At 33.2% G+C, this 25,437-nt stretch overlaps 1 protein-coding gene across 7 annotated transcripts in view; it reads right to left on the bottom strand.

The window, feature by feature from the left end:
* Cdk12 (Cyclin-dependent kinase 12) overlaps positions 1 to 25,437 on the bottom strand; it is a 155,328-nt gene that overhangs the window by 30,215 nt on the left and 99,676 nt on the right. For 6 of the 7 annotated variants that reach the window (XM_069824546.1, XM_069824529.1, XM_069824558.1 and 3 more), the window contains 3 exons: positions 20,032 to 20,485; positions 15,746 to 15,893; positions 6,552 to 10,846 (listed from right to left, as the gene is read on the bottom strand). In XM_069824546.1, coding sequence (XP_069680647.1) covers positions 10,137 to 10,846; positions 15,746 to 15,893; positions 20,032 to 20,485 — 1,312 coding nt within the window. In that variant the 3' untranslated portion in view covers positions 6,552 to 10,136. The remainder of the gene's footprint in view (positions 1 to 6,551; positions 10,847 to 15,745; positions 15,894 to 20,031; positions 20,486 to 25,437) is intronic. The other variant, XM_069824567.1, reaches the window with a different exon arrangement.

Raw genomic sequence — 25,437 nt, 5'->3', positions numbered from 1 at the left:
AGTCTATCTTCTACACAGCAATGGTTGCATTGTCTTTTTATTAAATTACGTTGGTCATTTCAAATCTTAAAATTTTTGTTTAAACAAGTTTCTCATTGGAGGCATTACATAAACACAATCGTTTTTGGAAAATCGACAGTTTGTACTGTTTTCTCTGTCATTTTATTTTGTGGAGCACACAAAGGAAAAAATAAAACTGTCAGGAGTCGACTTTGTATAAATTATTTTGTGCCATTTCTTTAAAATGAAGACTTAATACGTTTTTAATAAAACTAATTACATTTAATGTGTACAATTTCCAGAATAAATGACACAAAGAAATCGAAAAAAAAAAAAAAAGAAGAAATTCACAAAAGAGTTCAAAAGAAATTGTTATACACAGACAGACAACTAACAGATGACATGCAAAAATATTTTTGTGAGGAATGCTGAGAACTTATTTGTGAGAAATCTCGAAATTAACCTTTGGAAGCATCATTTTTTCATTATACAAACTATAAGTAGGGAGGGGAGGGATGAAGAAGCTCTTAATCCATTAGTTTGTCTTTTCAACAAGTGTGACCAATTCTTTGTTTAAAATCATTATTACACTTCTCATAAAATAAGTAAATAATAAATAATTCAAATAAAATATTCTGAGATTTAAAAAAATTAAAACTAAATGAAGTCTTAAAGTAGGAGTTTACTTCTGTGAGAGAATTTTTTCATTTTGAATGTATTTCCATATCTTTAAGATTATTCACAATGCTGTAATATACTTCTCTAAAATTCATATAATTTGGATTTAGTAATGTTCTATAAAATATGTTCCAGATGTAAACGCATGACTTCAACACTTTTCTTGTTAATAATGAAATTATCATTAAGATATCCTTGCAATCTAAAACCTAAGAAAGTAACAAATAATTTTATATTCAATGTACATTTGTAAAAAAAAAAAAAAAAAAAAAAAAAAGTGGCCACACTCGTGAACAGCGAATATTTTCTAAGTCCACTTCGGGTCACGGCAATGTTACACGATGCATGTGCTTGTAGAAGCAGTTCCGGAACTATGGAAGGATTCCATATCTGCGTTTCGTAGACTAGTGGTAGAGTGTTTGCTTAATGATTCGAAGGTTGTGGCTTCGGACTTTCTTCAAGTTTTCATTTTATTTTTTAATCGTTCTTCAGCGATATAAATAATATTCAAATCAGTGGCGTATACTGGTTTCAGGGTCTGGGCTACCACTGACCCTATTATTACACAAAATATATTTTAAAATCCCTATAATAAAATTCCTTACCTATTTATATGTGAATTCCAGACGTCTTGATTGGGACGAAAATACTTTGATGACTTCGTCATTGAAATTACAGTTGGGCCGCTTGTGAAGTTTCTGTAGAAATGACTTTTCAATGGACATCAGTGCCAAGCCGGATAAACGTTCTTGTGTATGAGTTGATCTACAGTAGGATTTTATTCTCTTCAACCCAGAAAATGTTCTTTGTACCGATGCTGACGTAGCTGGTATTGTCACAATTAATGTTGCCAATTTAAGGACTTCAGGAATAACTTGGTTCAGCTGGTTTTCATATATGGCAGATAATATTTCATGGATAGGTTTGTTCGAAAAATCAAAGACTTCTGCTGAATATATTACACTTAATTCATTTTTCAAACGTACTTGATCAAAGTGACTGTTATAGGACTGAAATAATTTGTTTAGTGCCTCATTCGGGAAGTTTTCTCTATAAGCAGAAAATTTTTGAGAATCTAGAAGATGTGTGAACTGAAGCTTTCCATAATCAGAAAATCTGTCAGTAATTTCCATGTGCATACGATCTAGTATGCTGTAGTACAGCTGCCTATATTTCAATTCATCATCTCCTTTTCTTCGCTTTAATGGTGGTTCCATTGTATTGTCTGAAGAATTTTCATTTTCCATATTACTCCATATGGATGGAAACCCACTACGTCTGAACTCGGATATAGTATTTTTTAACTTTGATACCTCTTGCAAGCAGTATGCTATGTCTAGACTTTTTGTCTGAAGAATATTGTAGAGCACATCTGTATGTGCGAACACTCTAGCATAGACTTCAAGAAGAAATATATTCTGAAACTGTGTGAAAAAAATACAAATATCCTTGAGCCTGCACAATTACATCATCATCATCCCAGTTTTCTTCAGTCATTACAAATGATATTTTCAAAGAAAGCAGTCAGTTGTTCTCTGTATTCCTTTACTGTATTTACAAGCCGAGATGTAAAATTCCATCTAGTTGGTGCTACTTTTGGGAGTTTCTTTTTCATAAATTCCTTGAGTTTTTCTGATCTTTTAGGAGATGATGAGAAAAATGCAGCTAAACCAGACAGTGTTTTGAAAAAAATGCGGCATTCTGGAATGGTTGAAATAGTTTGTTGCAAAACTAAATTGAGAACATGGCTGTAACAATGGACAAATAGTGCTTGAGGATACTTTCCTTGAAATTTTGTTTTTAAGCCATTAATATTTCCCGCCATAACTGAAGCACCATCGTATGTCTGTGCAATTAACTTATTGCCGACATTGTATTCTGCTATAACACCTTCCACATGCTGAAACAAAGCAGCAGCAGTTTTGCCCGAACTGACATTTGTGAATCCTATAAACCGTTCTTGAACATTGGCAGTACTGTCGATGTATCTTAAAACAGTGGACAGTTGACTCTGATTAGAGCAGTCACTTGTTTCATCAACAACAATGGCCACAAAAGGTGCTTCTTCTATTTCAGATTTTATGTTCTTTATCATAACCCCACTTATAGCAAATATTAAGTCATTCTGAATTGCGGGAGAAGTACCACGGAATACTGTTGAACTCTCAAGATGATTGGCCAGTAAATGGTCAAATTCACTTAAGGAACTTAAATATTCAATATAATTTCCTCTATTGTCTGATTCCACACTCTCATTATGACCTCGAAAAGCCAATTCTTGTTTTCCTAGAAAGCAGACTGCGTTAATAAGACGCAGTAAAATCTCCCGATTTTTTTCATAAGAGCATTGTGTTGGTTGATGTGTAGAGCTTTTTGCTTATCAGCTGTAAATCAATTCTTGTCTTCCCAAAGTTTGCAAAGTTCGTGTTACTATAAATATGAGCTTTTGATTTGTCGTGTTTTAGGACTGCCGTTTGAAGGGAGTTCATATTAGAAAACCCCTCTTTTGACCACACATTAGTTTCGCGGCTAAATAACAAACATGGCCAGCAAAATAGTTTAGACAGTTTAGAACTACCACACAACCAATTCCACTTACCATATGATGTTGAAGTGAAATGGCGTGTGTACTCACGCTAAATAACAAACATGGCCAGCAAAATAGTTTAGACAGTTTAGAACTACCACACAACCAATTCCACTTACCATATGATGTTGAAGTGAAATGGCGTGTGTACTCACGCTGTTTTTCTTTTACGTCCATGGACAAATTTAACTCAGGAGTTGGTCTTTCCATTTTCACAATTTCAACTTTCTCGTTGTATGTATGACGGTTAAAAGGCACTTTTAATAAACCTTCTATTACACAGTCATTTTCAACACAAATCTCTCCAGAAACTTGTTCTGCCATATTTTTCACAATATCACTTAATTGGGAAATTAAAAACTTAATTCAAAATTAATATAACTCTTAGACACTCGAACAAATTAAAAATTTAAAATACTGCACTGCAAGAACACAATCACATTCATGAGCTAGCGTACTAAGCGTATTGTTGCTTCGCGCCTGCGAAAAAACCGATCACGAGAGCGGCAACTCACCCGGCCTACACCACACGATGGAAACAGAAAGGAGCGGGGGATGGGCAGTTGTGCGACAGGACAGCGTGAGCGGAACGGTCACAGGCTACCCCTCGTAGCAGCGGTTTCTCCAGTGATGCCGCCTTGACAACTTGTTTCTTTTCGAGAGCAGAGAGCGCATATAAATCTAACAATTACTTTAATTTTAATTACTGTGGTAAAACTAATATGGTAATATAAAATTATTACATTATGTTATATTATAAACTTTTTCTTTTGTAATTTCCTTGGGCTACTGCCGGTAGCCCCGGTAATCCGCAAAATACGCCCCTGATTCAAATTATCATTTATATTTTGTTATCGTTCCTTTAGCGATATAAATAATATTCAAGTTATAACTGTTTGTATTCTGTTATCGTTCTTTAGAGACATAAATAATATTCAAGCTATCATTTGTATTCTGTTATCGTTCTTTAACGATATGAATAATATTCACGTTTTTTTTATATTCTGTTATCTTTCTTTAGCGATATAAATAATATTCAAGTTATTTATATTCTGTTATTGTTCTATCACGATATAAATAATCTGTATTTTATGTAATTAATTATTGTAATACAAATAACCATTTTCATTTGTGAAATAGGTAATTTTATTTAAATAATTAAATATATATTATAATATAAAATCTTATATTAATTAAACAAACCGATATTTATCATTTACATTCTGTTATCGTTCTTCAGTGATACTGCATAAATAATATTCAAGTTATAATTTATATTCAATTATCGTTCTTTAGCGATATAAATAACATAAATTTAATATTAGGTTTGGAACAATACAGTTGCATAATACTGGTGTTAGTTTTTCTTTCTATATTATTACATTATACTATCTTGAACCAGAATAAAATGAAAAGGAGCGACAAGGAATTGAATCTGAGACGTTGACATCTAAATTCTGACGTTCTTCTGCTGAGCTACGAAGGCACAAGTGTGGAAACATTTTCGGAAAAATTGGCCCAATCCCCCGCCAAGATTTTTTGATGATTTGTAGAAGCTAGTCCAGGATAGGGAGGCAAAGGCTAATTGGGATTTCCCGGTCTCTTATCGGGTCAAACATCCTGACAGAACTAATATTTAACCCTTGAGGTTAATTTCGGTGAAGTCCGGAGGACCCAATTAGTCAAATCCACTCTCCTCATCTCCACGCTTGGGCCCCCTGCGATCTAATAAGATGCGAAAGAGACAGTGGTGTGCGGAAAGCAACGGGAAGTTACCGGATTTATCCTTCCCAAGAGAAACTGCAAACATGAGCAAAGGAAGCTTTTAATAGAAAAAGGAGCATCTTCTGCAGACTTTTGGAGAAAGAACTAAGGAAGAGACTAGTGAAGTGCTTTGTGTGGAGTGTGGCATTGTATGGCGAAGAAACATGGACATTACGACGAAATGAAGAGAAACGAATAGAAGCATTTGAAATGTGGATGTGGAGAAGAACAGAGCATGTGAAGTGGACAGACAGAATAAGAAATGAAGTTGTGTTGAAAAAAGTGGAGAAGAAAGAATGATGCTGAATGTGATTAGAAAGAGAAAAAGGAAATGGTTGGGTCTCTGGTTGAGAAGAATAATAGACGACATTATGATATGTTGGTCATATGCAGAGACTAAGAGGAAGGCAGAAAATAGAAAAGATTGAAGAATGTTGGGTTTGCAATGAAAGACCTGCCCATGGGCAGAACACTTATGTATGTATGTTTAGAATGCCTGGAATGTCGTGTCTAAGAACAGTAGGTATTCGCAAAGACTAGTCGATTTTATGCCCACTCGACTGCAAGATGTGATCGAGATAATGGGAAAATAGACTAAATATTGATTTGCACTTTTTGTTTTGTTTTTCGAATGCTTAATTGTCTGAATGTTCTAAGGAAGACGCTAGTAAGTTTGTTTTGTTTATGCCACGAAAGATATTTTTGTTGAGAATAAAATCTTTTTTCTTTCCATTTGCAGCCACGATGTCATAATGATAAAGTCATGGATAATACATTAATGAACTTGATGTTAATTACTAAAATAATCGTAAAAGAGAAAGGAGCAATTATGTATGTTTTGTCTCTCTCTCTTAAAAACAAAACAAAAAGAACATAAAAAGCACAGGGGTGTATTCGAATGCAGGACCTCATGAATAAGAGGCAGGAATGCTCCCATTACGCTATCAAGCAACACACAAAATACTTTAATTATAACTGTAGATATCAGGCAACGTGGTTCAACAACATGTAACATCGCCTGTCTCCGAATTGTAGCGAAGATACCCGAAGGGAACTTTGCTTCAAGAGAGCGGCCACTTTTTCTTTTGATAACTGTGCATAGTCCATTACTTACAAAGAGGAAGAGAGGACTGTGAAGAATATCAAACCTAGTTTCAGTAGACTTTATCTGGTTTATTGGGAGTATGTATGCTTACAATGAAATCCACAAATCAAACTCTAAAGAATTCTTTTTTCTGTCGAAATTCGCTACAAGAAGCAGGATATAATATATCTCTTAGAACTGGAAACCCCCCCCCACCCCCAACCCAAAGAAGTTTTACATCTAATTTAAATTACGCAAGCAATATGTGTAACCTCTAAATGTTCATAATTTTATTATCTTATGACCTTCAACCTGTAAATCAAAGTACAAGTTCTATCTCAGAAATAGCGAAGCATACTACCAACAATGCCATGAAGATCTATCAACAGTATGTTATTTATTTCTAATTATGTAAAGCTTTAAAAATATGTACTGTACCTCAGCTCTTGTTCCATTGCGCTGGAGAATGAAGTGAAGAGAGTCACATTATCAGTAACTTGCATAACACATTTTAAGGTAGCATGTATCCTATCTAATTGGATGCAATTCTCCCGGTTCCTTATAGTAAAAATATAATAAAATATCGAAAGCATTCATTTTAATGCATTGAAATGGAAATATTGTATATTTTAATTAGAAACAGAGAGTGAAAGAACATCCAAGAAGATAAATACTGTCTGGATGTTGGTGAATAATAATAATAAAAAAAATATTTTCACAATGTAACATAATAATCATTTTCAACTCCGATTAAGTGCTGCTTCATTTTATTTCAACCATATTCACTGTCAGTCAACATCCTAACCAGCAACATGATGAGTCATAACGACCATCCCACTTTCACACAGCACTGACCAGATAATTTCAATTGGACTTGTAGAGGAATGTGTTGTATCTTCTCATACCAATATCTATACCACCATTCACTTTCTTAAGTAAATTCATTTACATAATCACAAGATCATTTCACTGTCATGTCTACGAAACAGTCCCATCACCATCACTGCATATAACTCACAGAAAACATCAATTTTATTTTATGTCTGTTTCTGAAGATCATTAATTACAAAGCTTCAAGGCAAAATTATCATGCCTTGCACCATGTGAGAAAAAAATATGATTATGCATTAGATCCAAGTTGTGGATTTGTGGCACAAGGCACAATACTGTATTCAAATCATTCACTTTCTGAAAACATTTACCAGCAATTCCTGTCGATTTACTGTACCATTAGATAAATAGTAAAATTAATATTATAGCAACAGACCTTGGTATGAAAGAATGATCCCACTATGTACACTGAAAACAACACTGAGACTACAAAGTCCTATTCAAGATATAAAGAACTAAAAAGACAAATTCTGGAGAAAGTAACTGTGACAGTTCAGTCTCAATATAAGGCAATTTTATTAAGGTAATAAATACAAGCTTTTTAAATTATTGGTAATCAGCTTATATCTTTAGCTCTGCCACACTGGTCATTAATATACACAACCGACTAGTTTGAAAAAGTGGTGGTTTTATAAAAGTCATTTCAAGTGCAATAGTTTCTGAAGTTAATTTTAATAACTGAGAAAGTAGTTATTCAACTTCACTGCCTAACGTTTAAGGTAGTTGAAGGAGAAAAAGAGAAAGTTAGTCTATTTTTCACAGCTGCTCTCTCCATCCAAAACGTGTACACATTATTAAATGCATAATTTTCAAAACAAGAAGGGGCAATCCTTGTCAAATAAAATCTAGGAATTGATTTATTCAATTCATCTCAAATTATTTGCCATAAATCTGACAATGCCATTTCCTATTCACTTTTAAGAGCTGGAAGAGCAAAAACATCTATTAAATTAAGATTAAAGTATGCATGTTTAGAAAACAGTATAATGCTGGCAACATGAAGTATTACTATATTTATTTTTATATGTGTGTATGTATATATATTTTTTTACTAATGGTGAGTACTTGACTGTTAGTAAATTATTATATTTATTTGAACGCAAATTTTATTCCAAATTTCTGGATTTGAATAAATTTTAAATTTTTCCAGAGTAATAATTTAAAACAGAAATAAAGTGCAACACTTACTCTGTCATTAACATAGGAAATACAGGTACATTTTCCTTTAACCAATACAATAAACAATTTATTTGGAATACTGTGAAGGTGAAAGTTATGACGAGGCTAAGAAAACAATAATGACTTGTTGAATACCTTTCAACGCCTGTATTCAAATACTACAACACAATGATAAAATTTTTCATGGTTACGTTCTCTTCAATTTTATGACAAGAAAACTCCAGTCCTTTACAATTTCAAAAATTCACCTCAATCAAACATATACAATGCAATTATAGCAATTTGATAGAACAGAAGTTAGCAGGAGGTAAAAGAGTTATTTGCATTAAATCAATTTTGTGCTACTTCTTGCAATGGCCCTGTGTATTTCATGCTTATTTAGAATTCAAAGTTTGAGTAACATAACCTGTGGTTGTCATATCACTACAAAGTAAAATATACGCTCAGGAGCAACATAGGTTTGATTTGGCAGGTAATGGTGTGCATTCCTTACCTATCATCATTATGATTGTAAGGTCTGGCCGGATGTAGGTCACAGTGATAAGGCAATAGGAAGTGTAAGATTCCATTCAGTTTGAGCTTTCCACAAGGACTGTAGCACATATCAAAACATGTACATAAATAAGCAATAAAAATCCAGTACACAAAATACTGGACGAGAAACAGTTAAACTAATAATGCATGAACTTATATTAATTTATTTCAGAATGTAAGGTCATGTTACACTTACAAAATTAGTGACAGGTGGGATGTAAATTAAAAGTAATCAGCTTTTACTCTTCAAATACGTCTCTTTTCTGACATGTTAGAATTTGTAATATTCCAATATTTTCTCCAAAGAAACAGTAAGATAACTAAATTAGAAGTAAACATAGGAAACGTAATAAATACACACAAAGGTATTACAATAAATAAATGTCACAGAAAGAAGACTTAAGATTGTATATTTTGTACTTGTACATTGGTTCTAGAATTACTAGTCACATGCCACAAAAATAATCTTTGCAGAGACTGGTCTGAAAATCAGAATATTAAGAAAATTAGAATCAGTAAACAAACTAAATATAACTAAATGAACTTTAAGTTTGAGTTAATATATGATTTGAAACAGTATGACTTGCAATACACAAAAGGACATCCTGATTTCTCATATAATACTTGAAGATAGAAATTAATCTAGCAACAAATTTTGACATATGATAGAGTCCTTATGGTGCAAAACATACTTCATCACTTACAAACATACTGACAGTAATAATATTACATTAATTACCATGGTCCAATTAACAGAGGCATTCTAAGAATAAAAACAAATTCAGTTAGTATTTACCAGAGTTTACCATCTTTAAACTTGAGCTGAAATACGTTGCAACTTTCCAATCCAAAATTATCATCACATTTACACAAATGTGCATTCGTAAAATGTACAATTTGAACTGCAATTAATTATGAACATTATTATTATTATTATTATCCAACAACTATACACAATACCTTTTATTTCTTTTTTTTTCTGATCTTCTTGTATCAATCTTCATATGACGAGAATCAAATCAAAGTACTTGTACATATTAAAAAAAATATATATATATATATACGGGACTGACCACTGCTATTCCATTTTCGGAATGGATTTTGCTGATGACTATGTGGCCTGCTGGGTAATCCATTTACCACCATAAAACTGCTGGTAAAATGTATAGTTAAGGAGGGGGAAAAATCATATTTCTAAGATATGACACATTTAATGATACCCAACATTTTATCATCTGAAATAAATTGTTATCTATATACAATTCAATATTTGGTAATAATTAGGAATTTGTTTGTCCATATTTCACTGATATACACAAAACCTGAGGACACCATGTCTTCAACTGTTGTTTAACAAAAATTACATTGTTTCAGTCATAATAACTCATTTCATGTCCAATATGCTATTTCACCACTTCACTATCTATTTGTAGAATGTCCTTGAGCATTCCAAGGTTTGTACTTTCCACCCCCTCGTATCCCACCCCAAGGATTTGTTGGCCTATGCTGAATGGGAGGTGGAGGGCGTGTGAACATAGGAGGAACTGTCTCTACAATACGAGAAGGTAAGGCTGGAGGCATATTTGAATGAACATTATGTGGATTTGGAAGTAAAGGTTGTCTAGGTACTGGACTCCATCCTCTACCACGTCCTCGCGGAAATATTCCAGTCACTACAGCTGGTGGATAGGCACCCCTATCAACTGGTACAGGTGGACTATGTGAAACATTTTCACCAGGATTACTACCGTCCCCAACATCTACCTTAGGTTCCATTGTGTTGTAAGTTGTTGCAATGGGAAGTCCCTCAGGGACAGTATCTGCAGATTTGTTCTCACTTTTAACATCACCACTGTAACATGACTGAAGGAGAGGAGTGCGAGTTTGTGGAGGAGCTAGTACTGTACCTGAATCCTTGACTTGTGGCTTCATGAGTATGCCAGCAGCACCCGAGAGACCATGTCGAGAAAATAAAGCTGCTAAGGTTGATCGCACACCATCTGTTGCCAGAGGTGTTGATTCCTTGCTAACTCCAACTCCCTTATTGTTGCTTACTGCATTGTCACCTGCATATTCCATGTAAGGATCAAATGTGTCCAACTTGTGACCCCGACTCCATGAACTACCACCTGTTAAGATATATAAATGTATTATCTAATCATCACACATCATGGACAAAATAAAAACTGTATCACTAGTAACTTAAACAGCAGATCATATTCCATGTCATTGAGAACATGACAATAATGAAGCAGTGAAATAACAATAACATGTAACAGAGAAAAAACTGACTGAAAGCTGCTTTGTGTGTAATTTTCAAGACTAAATCAGACATAAAACAAGCTTCTTTGATATTTGCTACTGGACCCGAAGTTTTTGAATTCAAACCTGGTTACGACAATGGACTTTTAGAAGCGATAGAAATCTTTGCCATGACTTCCCTTGTGAAATCTAAGAGTCCCAAGTCATATATTTGCGACAACCTGTCCATGAGCAAGAAGGCTGCTCCAGGCAAAAGTCAGCAACCATTCCTTGTCCACTTCAGAACTCGATGTTGGGCTTAGCATAATGGACCCATATGGGATGCTTACATTCGTAAGTGTGTGTGGGTTACACCCAAATCCTTTTGTAAGAAGATGTCATTTAAAAAGATCTAGGGCAAAACAGTCAGACTGCAGTGCTAGTAAAATAAAATTTTACGGAACAATGACGAACGTAATGTGAGAAAATGGATTCTGAAAAGTACTTGCTATAAGTTTATAATACACAAGCAAATAAAATATGTTAAAGAAAATATGATAAATTCTTAATTAAGAATATAATGTTCAACAATATACATATAATAATGAAAAGCATCATATAATAACTTTTAAGATGGGAGCTTCTGTGCAATTTTAAACAGATACATTGTACTTTAACTGAATATTTCTGAATTAATTACAGACATGTAACATGTTAACATCCTTGCAAACTTAAACACGATCTACATATTCTTATAACATATGTTAAAACATCAACAATGCAGTATTCAATCCAACAGAAATGTTAAAAGTTTATTCTGAAAATAAAGAGTATAATACCGGATACACTGTTAAATTAGAAGCAGAGAGACCTTTCAAATCTAGTCAATTTACAAAATACTTCAGAATATCCTATAAAAATTAATTTGCATGATCAATGAATCCTCAACAAGTGTAATATTGTTATATTACTCTTAAATACCGAATTATAAGATTCTGCTACATTTATAGTAACTGTGCTTACAGACTTCGAGTTTCCAAGGACAGTATAGTCAGTCCTAGATTCGTAACTCCGACGAAATATAAATTTTAAGCCTGTCATTCTCCGGTTCCGACATTTCTCGTGACCAAGGAAGACAGTGTTCCCAATACGTACAGACTGAATGAAAACTGTCGCGCACTTGCTGGCCCATTTTGTGCAGCAGAATAAAAACTAATTCAAATGTGTAAGCACGCCTATAAATCATTTTAACATGACTTAGATCACATACTTCGTTAATGTACACAGCTATCATAGATCACAAAAAAAAAAAACTAATGTGAATGCATATGTAAATCATTTTGCACATATTTCATTAATGTACACAGCTAAATAATTATAAGAGAATAAAAACTAATGCAAACACGTATGTAAATCATATATACAGTATATTACCACAGACTATGGGAATAGCATTAACATTATAATAAAAGTGTATCAAATGAAACAGACTCAACTTTGCTTACATTCTGTTAATACTCAAGTGAAAAGATGGCACACTTCTCGTAAATGTCGATTTCTTTGGCCTCATCACTGAAATCATTAGAATCACTGGTGTTGTTATCCAAGGAAATAATTAACTGTTCCATAAATGTTTCCACTATACTGTCAGGTTCCTTTGCTTGCTACAGAACTTTCCAAGTATGAGCAACAACACTTTTCCACTTATTCACTGACATCTGTTCGATTCCTTGCTGCACTAGGTGTTCGACATCAGTGAGGCGAAAAGTTGTGTTATTTTCTTCAACATAACCTTTCACTTGTGCCCAAGTGAGTTCAATGGAATTGAAGGGCAGTGATAAGGTGGGAGTCTAATAACAGTGTGACTGTGAGCAGTAGCGATAGAGTCTATTTCATAAGTGCAGAATCGTGGTTTATACAATTTTACACTCTGCATCGGCTCTGCTTTCGTCATGTCTGAGATACCTTTGGTACATCATTTTCCACCAACCATTTCAGAATGATGTCTTTGTTTAATTTGCACAGAGTGGTAAGGAGTGCTGTCCATAACAATTACAGAATTGGCATTTATGTTCGGCAGCAGAGTACTTTTAAATCAGTTCCTGTAAGTCTTTCTATTCATTTCCTCGTGATAATCACTAGTGCTCTTTGATCTGGAAAGAACCATTGCCCTAGAACAAATCCATGCTCACCACCTGCATGAAGCAGAATAAATCTACTTTCCTTCCCAATGGACACTTTAAATGTCCCTGTTACAGTTTCGTCTGTCCAAGCCAGTGATTTTCTGTGACCGGCATTTACCCATGTTTCACCTAACCACACCACTTTTTCCCACTGATGTTCAGAATCTCCCTAAAAAATCTGCCATGCCATCACAGCTCGCTTCCCTGAAAATTTCTTATACCTAAAACCAAGTTGTTTTAGCACTACACTTAAGCTGGTTTTCAAATAAGCTCACTTCTTTCAAAGAAACGAGGAGCTTCTCATGAATGGGAAATTCCTTCCTCATATAATACTGGTGAATATCCTGCCTTAGTGCGTCCTTCTGAAATGTATCGAGTGATGTCTTGGAGCTGGATCATGGTCTTTGCTTTCCAGGAGTATGTAGCATTTCAGACAGCGTATTAAAATCCAATGAACACTTTTCTTTTGTCACACTTATAACGTTTGTTTTTTCCACCTTTAAAGCATCACAAACTCTATCTACCACTTTCGTAACAGGAGAAGAGACCCTCCATTGTCTTGCTCTTTTTCAAAATATTCACGCAACCTGTATATAAATTCACAACTTTTCAATTCTGATGAACCACTGGCCATATTACTGTATCAATAATAAGGCTTACAGACACCGTAAATCTCTCAAGCACTTCACCTGTACTAACACAAAGAACTGACGCCTCATTCGCCACTTGCTTCACATAAAGAAAGAAGTGACAGCATTGCACTAAATGCATCAGATGCTCATAGCTGGTTGGTTCTAGCAGACAACTTTAACCTCTGGTCCCCACCTCTCTCCCAGCATTGCAAACTGCGATTGAATTATTCTTTGCATATCAGAACTCAAGTCTTGTAGCAGCAAACTACAGTAGAATTAAAAACATTACATTAAATCGATCAGAGTGTTTTAAGATTAAAATTTAGCAGAATAGTTTCAATCACAGTAGAATTTCGAGGTTCTGTTCACAACTTCAAAATACCACAGGTTGGCAATGCTGGTCTATTTTTCTCTCTCGTTTTCACTTCTCTTTCCACGCAAAACATAAGAGTTGGAGATTGACTGGCTGTAGTTTAAGTACCGAATTTATACACCTATGAAGCATGCATATTTATATTACTATGGTCACAAAATTGAAGATATTCGATAAATAATCCTTAGAATTAACCGACACATCCAGATATCTTACATTCCAGAAGAATTCTGATAATGCTTCAGAGTATCATGACCACAAATACATGAGTCACAAATAAACAATGAGAAAATAAGCAAAAGCATTCATGGGACCTCAAAGATATGTCATATTTTGAAATCTGGTAATCATACTTCCCTAACTGATTATCACCACCTGTATATTACCATGTTGTCAATTGTAAAATTCTGCTGGTCTGGCAGAACTAAATTCCATTTTTGATATGGGGCATCTGCAAAGTAGAATTAATTATCTCTGAGGATAGGACGATACATGACAATGTCAGCTAGCAGAGGAATTTTCACACTTCGTAATTTTTATTCAGTATAGGGTACACTAGTGGAGTTAAGACAGTAAGTAGAAAAAAACTATATGAGAACGAAACAATGGATGTTGAGAATTACGTTTACAACCTTCATTGGACAATTATTACAAAATTCATTCACATGCAGCTTTACTACTTCTTTCACAAAGAAAACTGTACTTTTAACTTTTTAATCTGAAAAATCTATCGAAAGAAAACTGTACTTTTAATTTAATCTGAAAAATCATCACATTTGAACCAGCAGAACTCGAATCCAGAGGAAAACATGATAAAAACTAGTCCACCAACGATTTCTATACCACGTGGAGAAAGATAAAAGACGAACATCTCACTATGTGACAAATATTTTATGTCACCTAGATACCCATGCTACATTTATACATAAGAAGGTTCAGTACAGGTAGCCATTAATATCAAGGAAGGGAGGAGCTTCAATTCGCCTATTATCATTGTTGCCTTTCTTCTAATATGTGTACAAATCAAGATATATTTCCTTTGATCATCTTAGTTTTTATTTCTTACATTTTAGCATTAGATACTACCATAGCACTTAGATTCATTACATTACCTTAGATAATTCCTGTATCCAGTATTAGTAAGAGATCAATGAACATAGGTCCTTTCTTGTAAATAAAAATTAACTTATAAATTAAGGGTTTTACGCCAGATATGACTATCCCACAATATCACAAAAATTAAGTATAGTATATTATTTTAATCACATCTTATCTTAATCTAATTTGTGGTAAGCATGAATAATTGTTTCCTTAACTGCTGAAGGCTGCAAATGTGACATTACGTTTGACAGCATATGGATTTAATTATTTGCAGTTGAACTTAAACCTTGAATATCTTCGAAACTATTTAATGTGGATTAATCATGTCTGGTTTGAAACCATATATAAACTAAACAATTCATATTGTCCAGTTACTTCATTAACTCAAATTAGTTCGAATAAAGTACATGGATAAATAAGAAGGTACCATGATTACTCCTAAGAGAAATATACTGTATTTCAGATTCATAAATGTGACAAAAAGACACCACAACTTACCTTCTGGATTGAACACAAGCTGTTTGGGATCTAATTTCTGTTGGTATGATGTGCCTGAAGATGTACTGTTATATTTGTTAACTGCTGAAGCTGCTTGTCTTAATTCTGTATGCAAGCTTTCAATCAGCTGATGAGTATGAGGATCCGCCTATGGACAAACAGTCAATTTGTTACTTGTGCTAATATAGATCATTAAATAAGTATATAATAAATTTCAATCTTAAGACATATCAACTTGCAAATGTTTATTTGCTATTTAATAACAACACATGAACGTTTTCGCCGTTTAGGGCATCTTCAGATATAACAAAAAACATGTAATCTGGACCTATAATAGTAAATTATGCAAATGACAAGGAGTAGAGAACAATATATGTAATACATGAGATTCATGAGCTTTATGTAAAATATGACATAATACAGGATGAATATTGAGATGATCTTTGGATTTTAAAATTAAACTGGACGAACATTTTTACATATAGCTCATGTTACAATTAAATATACAATAATTAAATTTGTCAATGATGTTAAAATTTAAAATTTATAATGATGGTAATAAAATGTTTTAGAGTAGTCATAGCTGAGAATTGTCGTAAGTTACAAGATAGTTTGCGTAGCTGATGTTCGTGTGTTTTGTAATTGTTTCATCTGAAAATTGAGATGGAGAAATAATAATACAAAATATAAACGAGTTATTATATAGAGACGCAGATAATTATATTATAAAAGTACTTACTAAAAAACTTACTAACATAAACAACACTAGTTCATTAATGAACGTTTTTTAGTAAGTACTTTTATAATATAATTATCTGCGTCTCTATATAATAACTCGTTTATATTTTGTATTATTATTTCTCCATCTCAATTTTCAGATGAAACAATTACAAAACACACGAACATCAGCTACGCAAACTATCTTGTAACTTACGACAATTCTCAGCTATGACTACTCTAAAACATTTTATTACCATCATTATAAATTTTAAATTTTAACATCATTCACAAATTTAATTATTGTATATTTAATTGTAACATGAGCTATATGTAAAAATGTTCGTCCAGTTTAATTTTAAAATCCAAAGATCATCTCAATATTCATCCTGTATTATGTCATATTTTACATAAAGCTCATGAATCTCATGTATTACATATATTGTTCTCTACTCCTTGTCATTTGCATAATTTACTATTATAGGTCCAGATTACATGTTTTTTGTTATATCTGAAGATGCCCTAAACGGCGAAAACGTTCATATGTTGTTATTAAATAGCAAATAAACATTTGCAAGTTGATATGTCTTAAGATTGAAATTTATTATATACTTATTTAATAATTTACCAGGCATATTGATATATAAAATGAATTGTAAAAAAAAAATATTAATAAAGATCAACTTATGCAGTTTCTCTGGAATATCAAAAAAAATATAATAAATAAATAAATAAGAATATAACTCATTGTTCTACTAACCAACTTATATTAAATCCATTTAAATTAACCTTTTGATTCATAGCGTCAACTTTATTTGACAGTTAACTGTATCATTGAAAAAATTAAAAGTCGATTAAAAAATTAAAAAATTTAGTAGTTGCACATACACATCAAAATTGGATCTTACAGCATTTAAATCCAGTCAGCTACATACAGTATCACGCAGGTATTCAAATTCCGGTGCCAAGAAGTTAAGTGAGAAGTACGCAATTGGCTAAAAGTTTTAAATTGTATTTTATATAATATGATCTACTTCATAATTCAACAAAAAGATGTTTGTACATTTTCAAAAATATTATGATACATGCACCAATGACAGTACAAAGGGCATCAACTAGTAGCACATGAAAGTACTAATGACCTCTTGTGGTATTTAATTAAAACAACATTATTTCAGTTACATCGTACTTCAATTAAGTAAAAAACATGTTCACGGTGTTTTTTCGTCATACAGTATATACTTTATGAATAGTTTTATCAGTAAATTTTGGGCCGGAAGTGTCTGAGTTCAAACTGATAGCAGACGAGATTTCAGAGTCCATTTCAAAATATCCAGTATTTTTTCACAATCTTAACAGTGAGAACAGAAAGGGGCAGAAGATAAAAATCGTATTTTTTATTCAGCTACATGCACTCTTCGAAAGAAAACCAACACAACTATGAACAAAGGTCATCTACCAGAGAGATATGACTGCAATATTAACATATTTCGTTTAACATCTTCAAGTAGTGTAGTTTTTCAAGTAAAGCTCAACTCTTTTCATTTAGATTCCTCCTGAATAAATTGACTCCTAAATATTGAATGTGTACAAAAATCTTTTCAATAATTTAGAGAAAAATGGCTGTACACCCTTTTACATGGAAATTGGTCACTGTTCAGAAACAAAGTCCCACCTCAGAATAGTTCGGGAATCACCGTCTACTCTGTGTTCACACATATGCGTTTTGCATAGAGAGATTCGAACAGCAGACCAAAGTCCAAATGAAAAAAAAAATAGCTGTAATTCTAAGTCTAGCATTCATAGCGTATATGTCATTTTATGACACAAATATGTCGCAGCTACAACTTGACTTCATTCTCAATACTTAATTTTTTCCCCATGCGAATCACATATTAACCTGAATGACATTTAAGACAAATTCATACTACAGGAAAGTGACCATTTTCTGTGTCAAAGGGTGTACATAAACAATATTTCTTTAAACATCTTTAAACAGTTCATCGCCTGTATTATGTATAATGCAACAGTAAAGAAAATATTACATTAATATGTTACAACACTTATAACAATGTAATTAGGTAATAAAAATAAACTAACATATTTTCTGAAGACAAGAATTTGTTTTTTTTTCCTTCTCTTTTTAAAAGTAATATTAATAATAATGAAGAAAGCCAACACTACAAATAACCCTGTCATGAAAAAGATGTAGGGATACAGCATCCATGTTATCACTGAAAGGGCTGCTTCCACACTTAAATCATTCAAATACATAGAAATATGTATTTCTACACCAATATTATGTTGTGATTGTTATTGTTCAGTGCTGTTGTGAAATTGTAAGAAAAAAATATTCAATACTGAAGCATGTGAAATGTACAGACAAAATAAGGAATGAAGTTGTGCTAGAAAGAGTGGCTGAAGAAAGAATAATGCTGAAACTGATCAGGAAGAGAAAAAGAAATTGCCTGGGTCACTGGCTAAGATGAAACTACCTACTGAAGGATCCACTGGAAGGAATAGTGAATGGGTGGAAAGTTAGAGCAAAAGAAGAAATCAGATGACAGACAACATTAAGATACTGTTGTCGCACCATGAGATTTTAGAGAAATATTCTAGGAGAAGCAGAGGAAGCCATGGAATACTACGATTAACTATACTATGTGATGTGCCATGGCTCCCACCACCCCAGTCTAGAACACTTTTCTGTCATCTCGTGGCATGATAACTGTATATGGATTGTATGTGAAAACTAAGAGGAAGGTGGAAAATGGGGAAGATTGGAGAATGCTAATTTTTGCAGTAAAAGACCTGCTCTTAGGCAGAAAACTAGGAATGAATGAAAATTATTATTATTATTATTATTATTATTATTATTATTATTATTATTATTACTGTTGCTGTCCTTTTGAATGCAATTCCTCAAAAACCTGGACGTCACGCTAAGCAACTGACAAGATGAAGATAAAATGCAGATGATTTCACATTAATTCATTCCTGATAAATAATGTTAATGTTATGTTTTATTTAACGACGCTCGCAACTGCAGAGGTTATATCAGCATCGCCGGCTGTGCCGGAATTTTGTCCCACAGGAGTTCTTTTACATGCCAGTAAATCTACTGACATGAGCCTGTCGCATTTAAGCACACTTAAATGCCATCGACCTGGCCAGAGATCGAACCCGCAACCTTGGGCATAGAAGGCCAGCGCTATACCAACTCGTCAACCAGGTCGACTGATAAATAATATCAAGTTGTTGTTAATCTATCTGTTTACCCACCTATGTCTCATGTCTCTCATAAATGGATACTGCAGAGCTCTTAACAATTGACTGCAATTATGTTTCATCTGACAGTAAAGAAATGGCATTCAATCTGACTCAGAAAAATTTAAAGAAAAAAGTTTTCATACGGAATATTTCATCAACATAGAAATAACTACATATGCGACAATTCAACCTTCTCAATTTTCCCTGTTCTTTTTATTACCTTTATTAAAATGTTATTTTACTGTTATACAGTAGTAGTGTCATAAAAACTGTTAAAAATGGATTAATTTAAAACTTACCTCCTTCTCATTACGAAGCGCCAAGAGTTGTTCAGCTCTAATTGGCAAGTTATTTACAAGTGAATGAGACAGCACAGAAAGCTGTCTCTGTAAAGACATGGATTCTCCACCACCACCTGTCACCATCGAATCATCTGCTGATGGTGGTGTATGAGAACCATCTGCATGATTGGATGACGATGAGGTGTTCAATGTGTGTGCACCTCCACTAATTCGAGAAACTGGATTGCTAGGTGGAGTCAAAGATGATTCACATGTGCCAATTCTGGGAATTGGCCTTCCTACTAATCCTCCAGGAGGGGGAGAAGATGGCTGACCTCCAGGAGAAGGCCCCAGGATTCCACCACTTCCAGCAGCAGCAATTGCTGCTGCATAAATAGCTTGGTTGTAAGAATCTTCATTGGCACCACGAGAAGAAAATCCAGCTGCTTCTTTCTTAAGTGCCTTTGAAGAGCTGTAAGGAAACATTACTTATTAATACAGCTATACCCATAGTTTAAATAGTTACTCTGTCCGTATAGACACTACAGAATTTAACTACTATACCTTTTTGACAATAAATCTGTAGTTCGATTTTAACACGTTAATTCCAAAGTTATCTAACAACATCCTGAAAGTTTTTTTTTTTTTTAATTCTGCATGTAAGAAATCTTTTTGGAAAATGTTCAAAACTTGTAATGTTTTACTGCAATAGATGTCAACTGCATAGACGTCCTAAATTCCTTTTTGATAGATAAACAAAACAAAGTTAAACAAGTTCCGAGAAATGTCCTAATTAAATAATGACAACCATACTATTTTTGTAATTAATGTAAGATTAATGTTGATAGTCTGGTTATTTGAAAGATCAGATTTAAATGAAGCAACTTGTGACAGGTTTTCCAATTACATTTCAACAGAAAACACCCATGAGACATATTCTTTCCACAGAAATTTCAGTATCAAAATCAAATGTCAGATACCTTTAATACGCTTTGGTACAAATAACTTTCTTCCTTACATGTTTTAGTCTCGTTGAAGGCTTCTGTTTGAATTCCGAAAAACTTTCTGCAAGTTCATTGTGTTCAATCATGCACCCACATTGCCATTAATCTTTCCTCATTTAAGAAGGGCTATAAATAGCCATAGTGTTTTCTGTAAATAACTAAATGGATTCCTTTGCAGTATGGCATATAGGCCTATTAGTCATGTGGAGAATAAGATGTGATTTCAGAGATTCCATTATTACAATACACAGTATAACAATATATGTAATATCCAGTACATTTTTCCAGTTTATGGCAGACTGTTTGTCAGATCACTTCCACTCTGCACTGCCATCATCTCTTGGTGGGCGAGGACATGTGCTTGGCTGTTTTGATAAACACATAGGAGTAAATACCTTATTTCTAGTTCCACTGTGGTTGAGTGTAGTTAATTTTTATCGCTTATTGTGGAAATATTAAACAAATATATACATTTCTTGCATTGGAAGGGTATTTAACTTGCTGTTATTTACCCCGACTATGAGCATGCTCATAGATGTTGCTAGTGCCAAGAACAGTAGACCATTTAGCTCGACAGAGTCTATTCAGAATGCACCAAAGGTGGCAGATCTACATTAAACTTATAATGAAAAATGATGGAGAATTATTGGGATGCCACATAGTAACTGTAATATCTATATAAAACCCGTGTTGCTTGGCCCACAGGCTTGTTCAATACAAGTTATAAATTCAGAGTAGTTCGGGATTAGAACTCAGGTCCCTTGGCTTAAAAACCCAGTGCACTAGATTTGAGCCAGCATGGCAGTATAGTCAACAAATATTCATTGAGCAAATATATAAATGTGTACAATATGTACATGAAAAATATATGTGGCCAAACAAGATAAAAATTTAGACAAATTTCCTGACAGATCAATTCTATGTAGAAATACAATATTAAATTTAATTGGTAGATTTAATGAAACAGTTCTTTGAATGACTGAAAAATCACATAAAACTGCTCTGCGTTTACTATCAAAATTTGATGAAATTTGGAAAATTCTCGAAAGCCCCTGAGATGTGTTTCACAGGAAACGAATTTCTAACACATATACTAGTCAGGGAACAAAACTATTGACATTTTAAAGTTCTACAGAATTCCAGAAGTTTAGAAATTACAACCCCAAGATTACAATTTTTGTAATTTGAATGTCAAGAAAAGTAAATAACGAAGAATTTCAGCCCATATCCATTTTCTTTTCTGATAAGATTTGAATTCATCTGAATGGACACATAACAGATAGGCCTACTACTCAGCACAGGAGCCAACAACAATTGTGATTGAGACACCACTGTATGATGCAGAAATAGGGGTATCGTGTGCCATCAGTGCCTATAGAAATACTGGACTGCTCTTTCATGAAGAAACAATCAACTGTGTGCGGTACCAAAGACACATTTGGAATCCTTTTTAACTTCACAGCTCATAATGCTAATGTACTCATGAACAATTTGCGCCAGATATTTGGAAGCAGAATATTTAGTGTAAATTTGTAAGCTCCTCATTCCCCAGAACTCACATCTTGTTATTTGTATTACTGGGGAATGTTAAAAGCCATAGTATATACAAGGAATCTCCATATGCTTAAAGAAAATAAAATAAAAGAAATTAGGCCCATTAGTGCAGAGGAACAGTTTTGTGTGCAAGACAATTTCTTGAGAAGATGTGAGATATGGAGATATGTGCCATAAAAAATGGGCATCACTTTCAGCAGCTACTGGGAGGAAGGGTGAATACCTAATGTTCTTACATATACCCAAGTTTTAATTCAGTGAAAGATCGAAGAGATAGTGGCAGTACACAACAGTGAAGACTGAAGCAATGATTGGCAAGCAGCTGATGCACATCCAGTCATAGACTAGTGAAAGACACTGTTTAACAATAGTTATAACAATGTATGAACAAATATAAAAAATGTTACCATGGAAAATAATATTCAATGGAATAATTTGGTCGAGATAGAAACTGAGTCAATGCTTAACTACCTAACATTCGAATTATATGTATATAAAGTCTGTTCAATGAAAGAATAAAGTGTGTAAGCACATGCATGAAATCTTGAGATCTATGATTTGGCTCGTTTGTTGCCATGTGAACAGATCTATTGATACTGGTGTTCTATAGTTTACATCACTATTCTTGCGTGCACGCACACAAACATATGCGTGTAGAGATAACCCAATAATATTCATGAAGTACATATAAATAGTTCTGTTTGAGAACGACTTCAAACCAACCAAAATGAAAAAGATAATAATGGTTTTCTAACAAAACAAAACAAAACAAAACTGCAAATGTTGCTGCAGAATTTTATAATATATAGCCATTTAAGTAATGACTGAAGTAGATTGTCCTTATTATGTCGAACTGGGTAAAAATTACACTGTACTAGAGAAAAGAAAACGACTCAGAATACCGTGTAAACAGGTATGTTGTTATTGCTTTATTGAATTATTTTTGGTCCAGGGGACATATCTTTTTTATGTACTTATTTATCTACCCTTGTGGTATCAATAGAAAACATGTGTTTTAATTATTTTTAATTTGCACAGTCTTTGTACATAAGTATTTGTGTGGCATTCTGAAGTATAGCGAAGAGAAGGAGCATTTGGAGTAATGGTACTCTGAAAATTGTTAAAACTTGGAACCTATAACGTAATTTTCACATCACATTCTATTATGACACTAGTTTTTGTCACTTACATCAGTATTTACTAAGAATATATGCACATTAATTGAAGTGTGTTGCATAAAATGAAATTCATGCACTTTACTAACAAATAATGTGCTATATGCTATTATTAATTTAATAATAATCTTAGCATAAAACAAGTAAAACATGAAGGATCTTTAGATACATCTATTTCATGCCAAAACTCAATGTTAATATTAAAAATACGAGTATATCTTCGCCATGTGATACTGTGACATTTTTTAAATGTATTCGAATAATATTACCATATATTCTATTCACTGAAATTCCTCTTCAATTCTGTAGAATTTATATGTATATAAATTATACCAGAAAAGCTATCTAAAATGAAAATAATTTCCCTAAGTAAGATTAACAGATCAACATAGAAAAAGCATTCTATCAATACAAGTCAAAATAAGCCACCAGTATTGAAGACACAAACACAAAACCCCACTTCCAACATGACAAAACACAAACATATACAAAATCCCACATTATAAGTGAAATGCACATTCACATAATTTCCCTTTAAACTTTAAAATTAAGGAAACTCAAATATACACATGCAATTTATAAACATTTCTCCCATAAAATTTATAAGATCATTTGCTGATACTGATCGGAGAGAAAAAGAAATTGACTGGGCCACTGGCTAAGAAGAAACTGCCTACGAAGGATGTGCTGGAAGGAATGATGAATTGGAGAAAAGTTTGGGGCAGAAGAAGATATTAGATGACAGACAAGATTAAAATATAATGTAGATCATATGTGGAGATCACTTATTGGAATGAATTCATTCGGTGAATTCGGATTTTTATTCTTTGCACTATTTTAAATGGAGCATCGCCCACTTGACAGTACCACCTCTGTCCGCATGACCGGATTCCATCCAAATTCTGACCAGAAAATTCTAAATGGATTTCCGTGCGGGTCATAATGAAAATACACAAGGTCATGACAATTATATCAATTGCAAAGCCTCCAACTGTGGTAATACTGAAGAAATTAAATGGATTACGCAAAACTTATTTTGTTAGTCCTAGGGTATGAAGAATTTTACAATTTATAAAATTGGGATTACAGCAATGTAATATGCAAAAAGGACATACGGATGAGACTGGGAAAATAATGAATGAACCAGGTATGTTCTTTACAGTTTATTTAAGTTACAGAGCTCTTCATATTATTTCCAGGTTCAGTCCAAACATTACAATTAAATAATAAGCTCTAGAGGTAAATAACACTATTTGATTGTAAATTCGGAAATGCGGACAAGTAAGCGATACTACAATAAAAATCCAAATGCACTGAACAAATTTTTTCTGGTAAGTGCCTATCTTAAGAGGAAGACAGAAAATAGGGAAAACTGAAAAATGCTTGGTTTGCAGTGAAAGACCTGCTCTTGGACAGAAAACTATGAATGAATTTACAATTTACACATCTGCATGAGAGTAAATGGGACACAATAATAAAATAGACTAAATTAAACAAGACAAGCATGAAATGAAGAAATATCCTACTAACATAATAAAATACATAAATTTCCTAAAATTAGTACGAGTTTGTATTATCTAAATTACAAACCAAACAGCTGCAATCAAGACATTCCAATACTAAATGTTAACAAAGTGATAAACATTAAAATTAATTTACATACACAAATTGAGACAAACAATTACATACAG

Source organism: Periplaneta americana, chromosome 1 (genome assembly GCF_040183065.1).
Source record: "Periplaneta americana isolate PAMFEO1 chromosome 1, P.americana_PAMFEO1_priV1, whole genome shotgun sequence".
NCBI classification, from domain to species: Eukaryota; Metazoa; Arthropoda; class Insecta; order Blattodea; family Blattidae; genus Periplaneta; species Periplaneta americana.
This window is presented reverse-complemented; position numbering and strand designations above follow the sequence as displayed.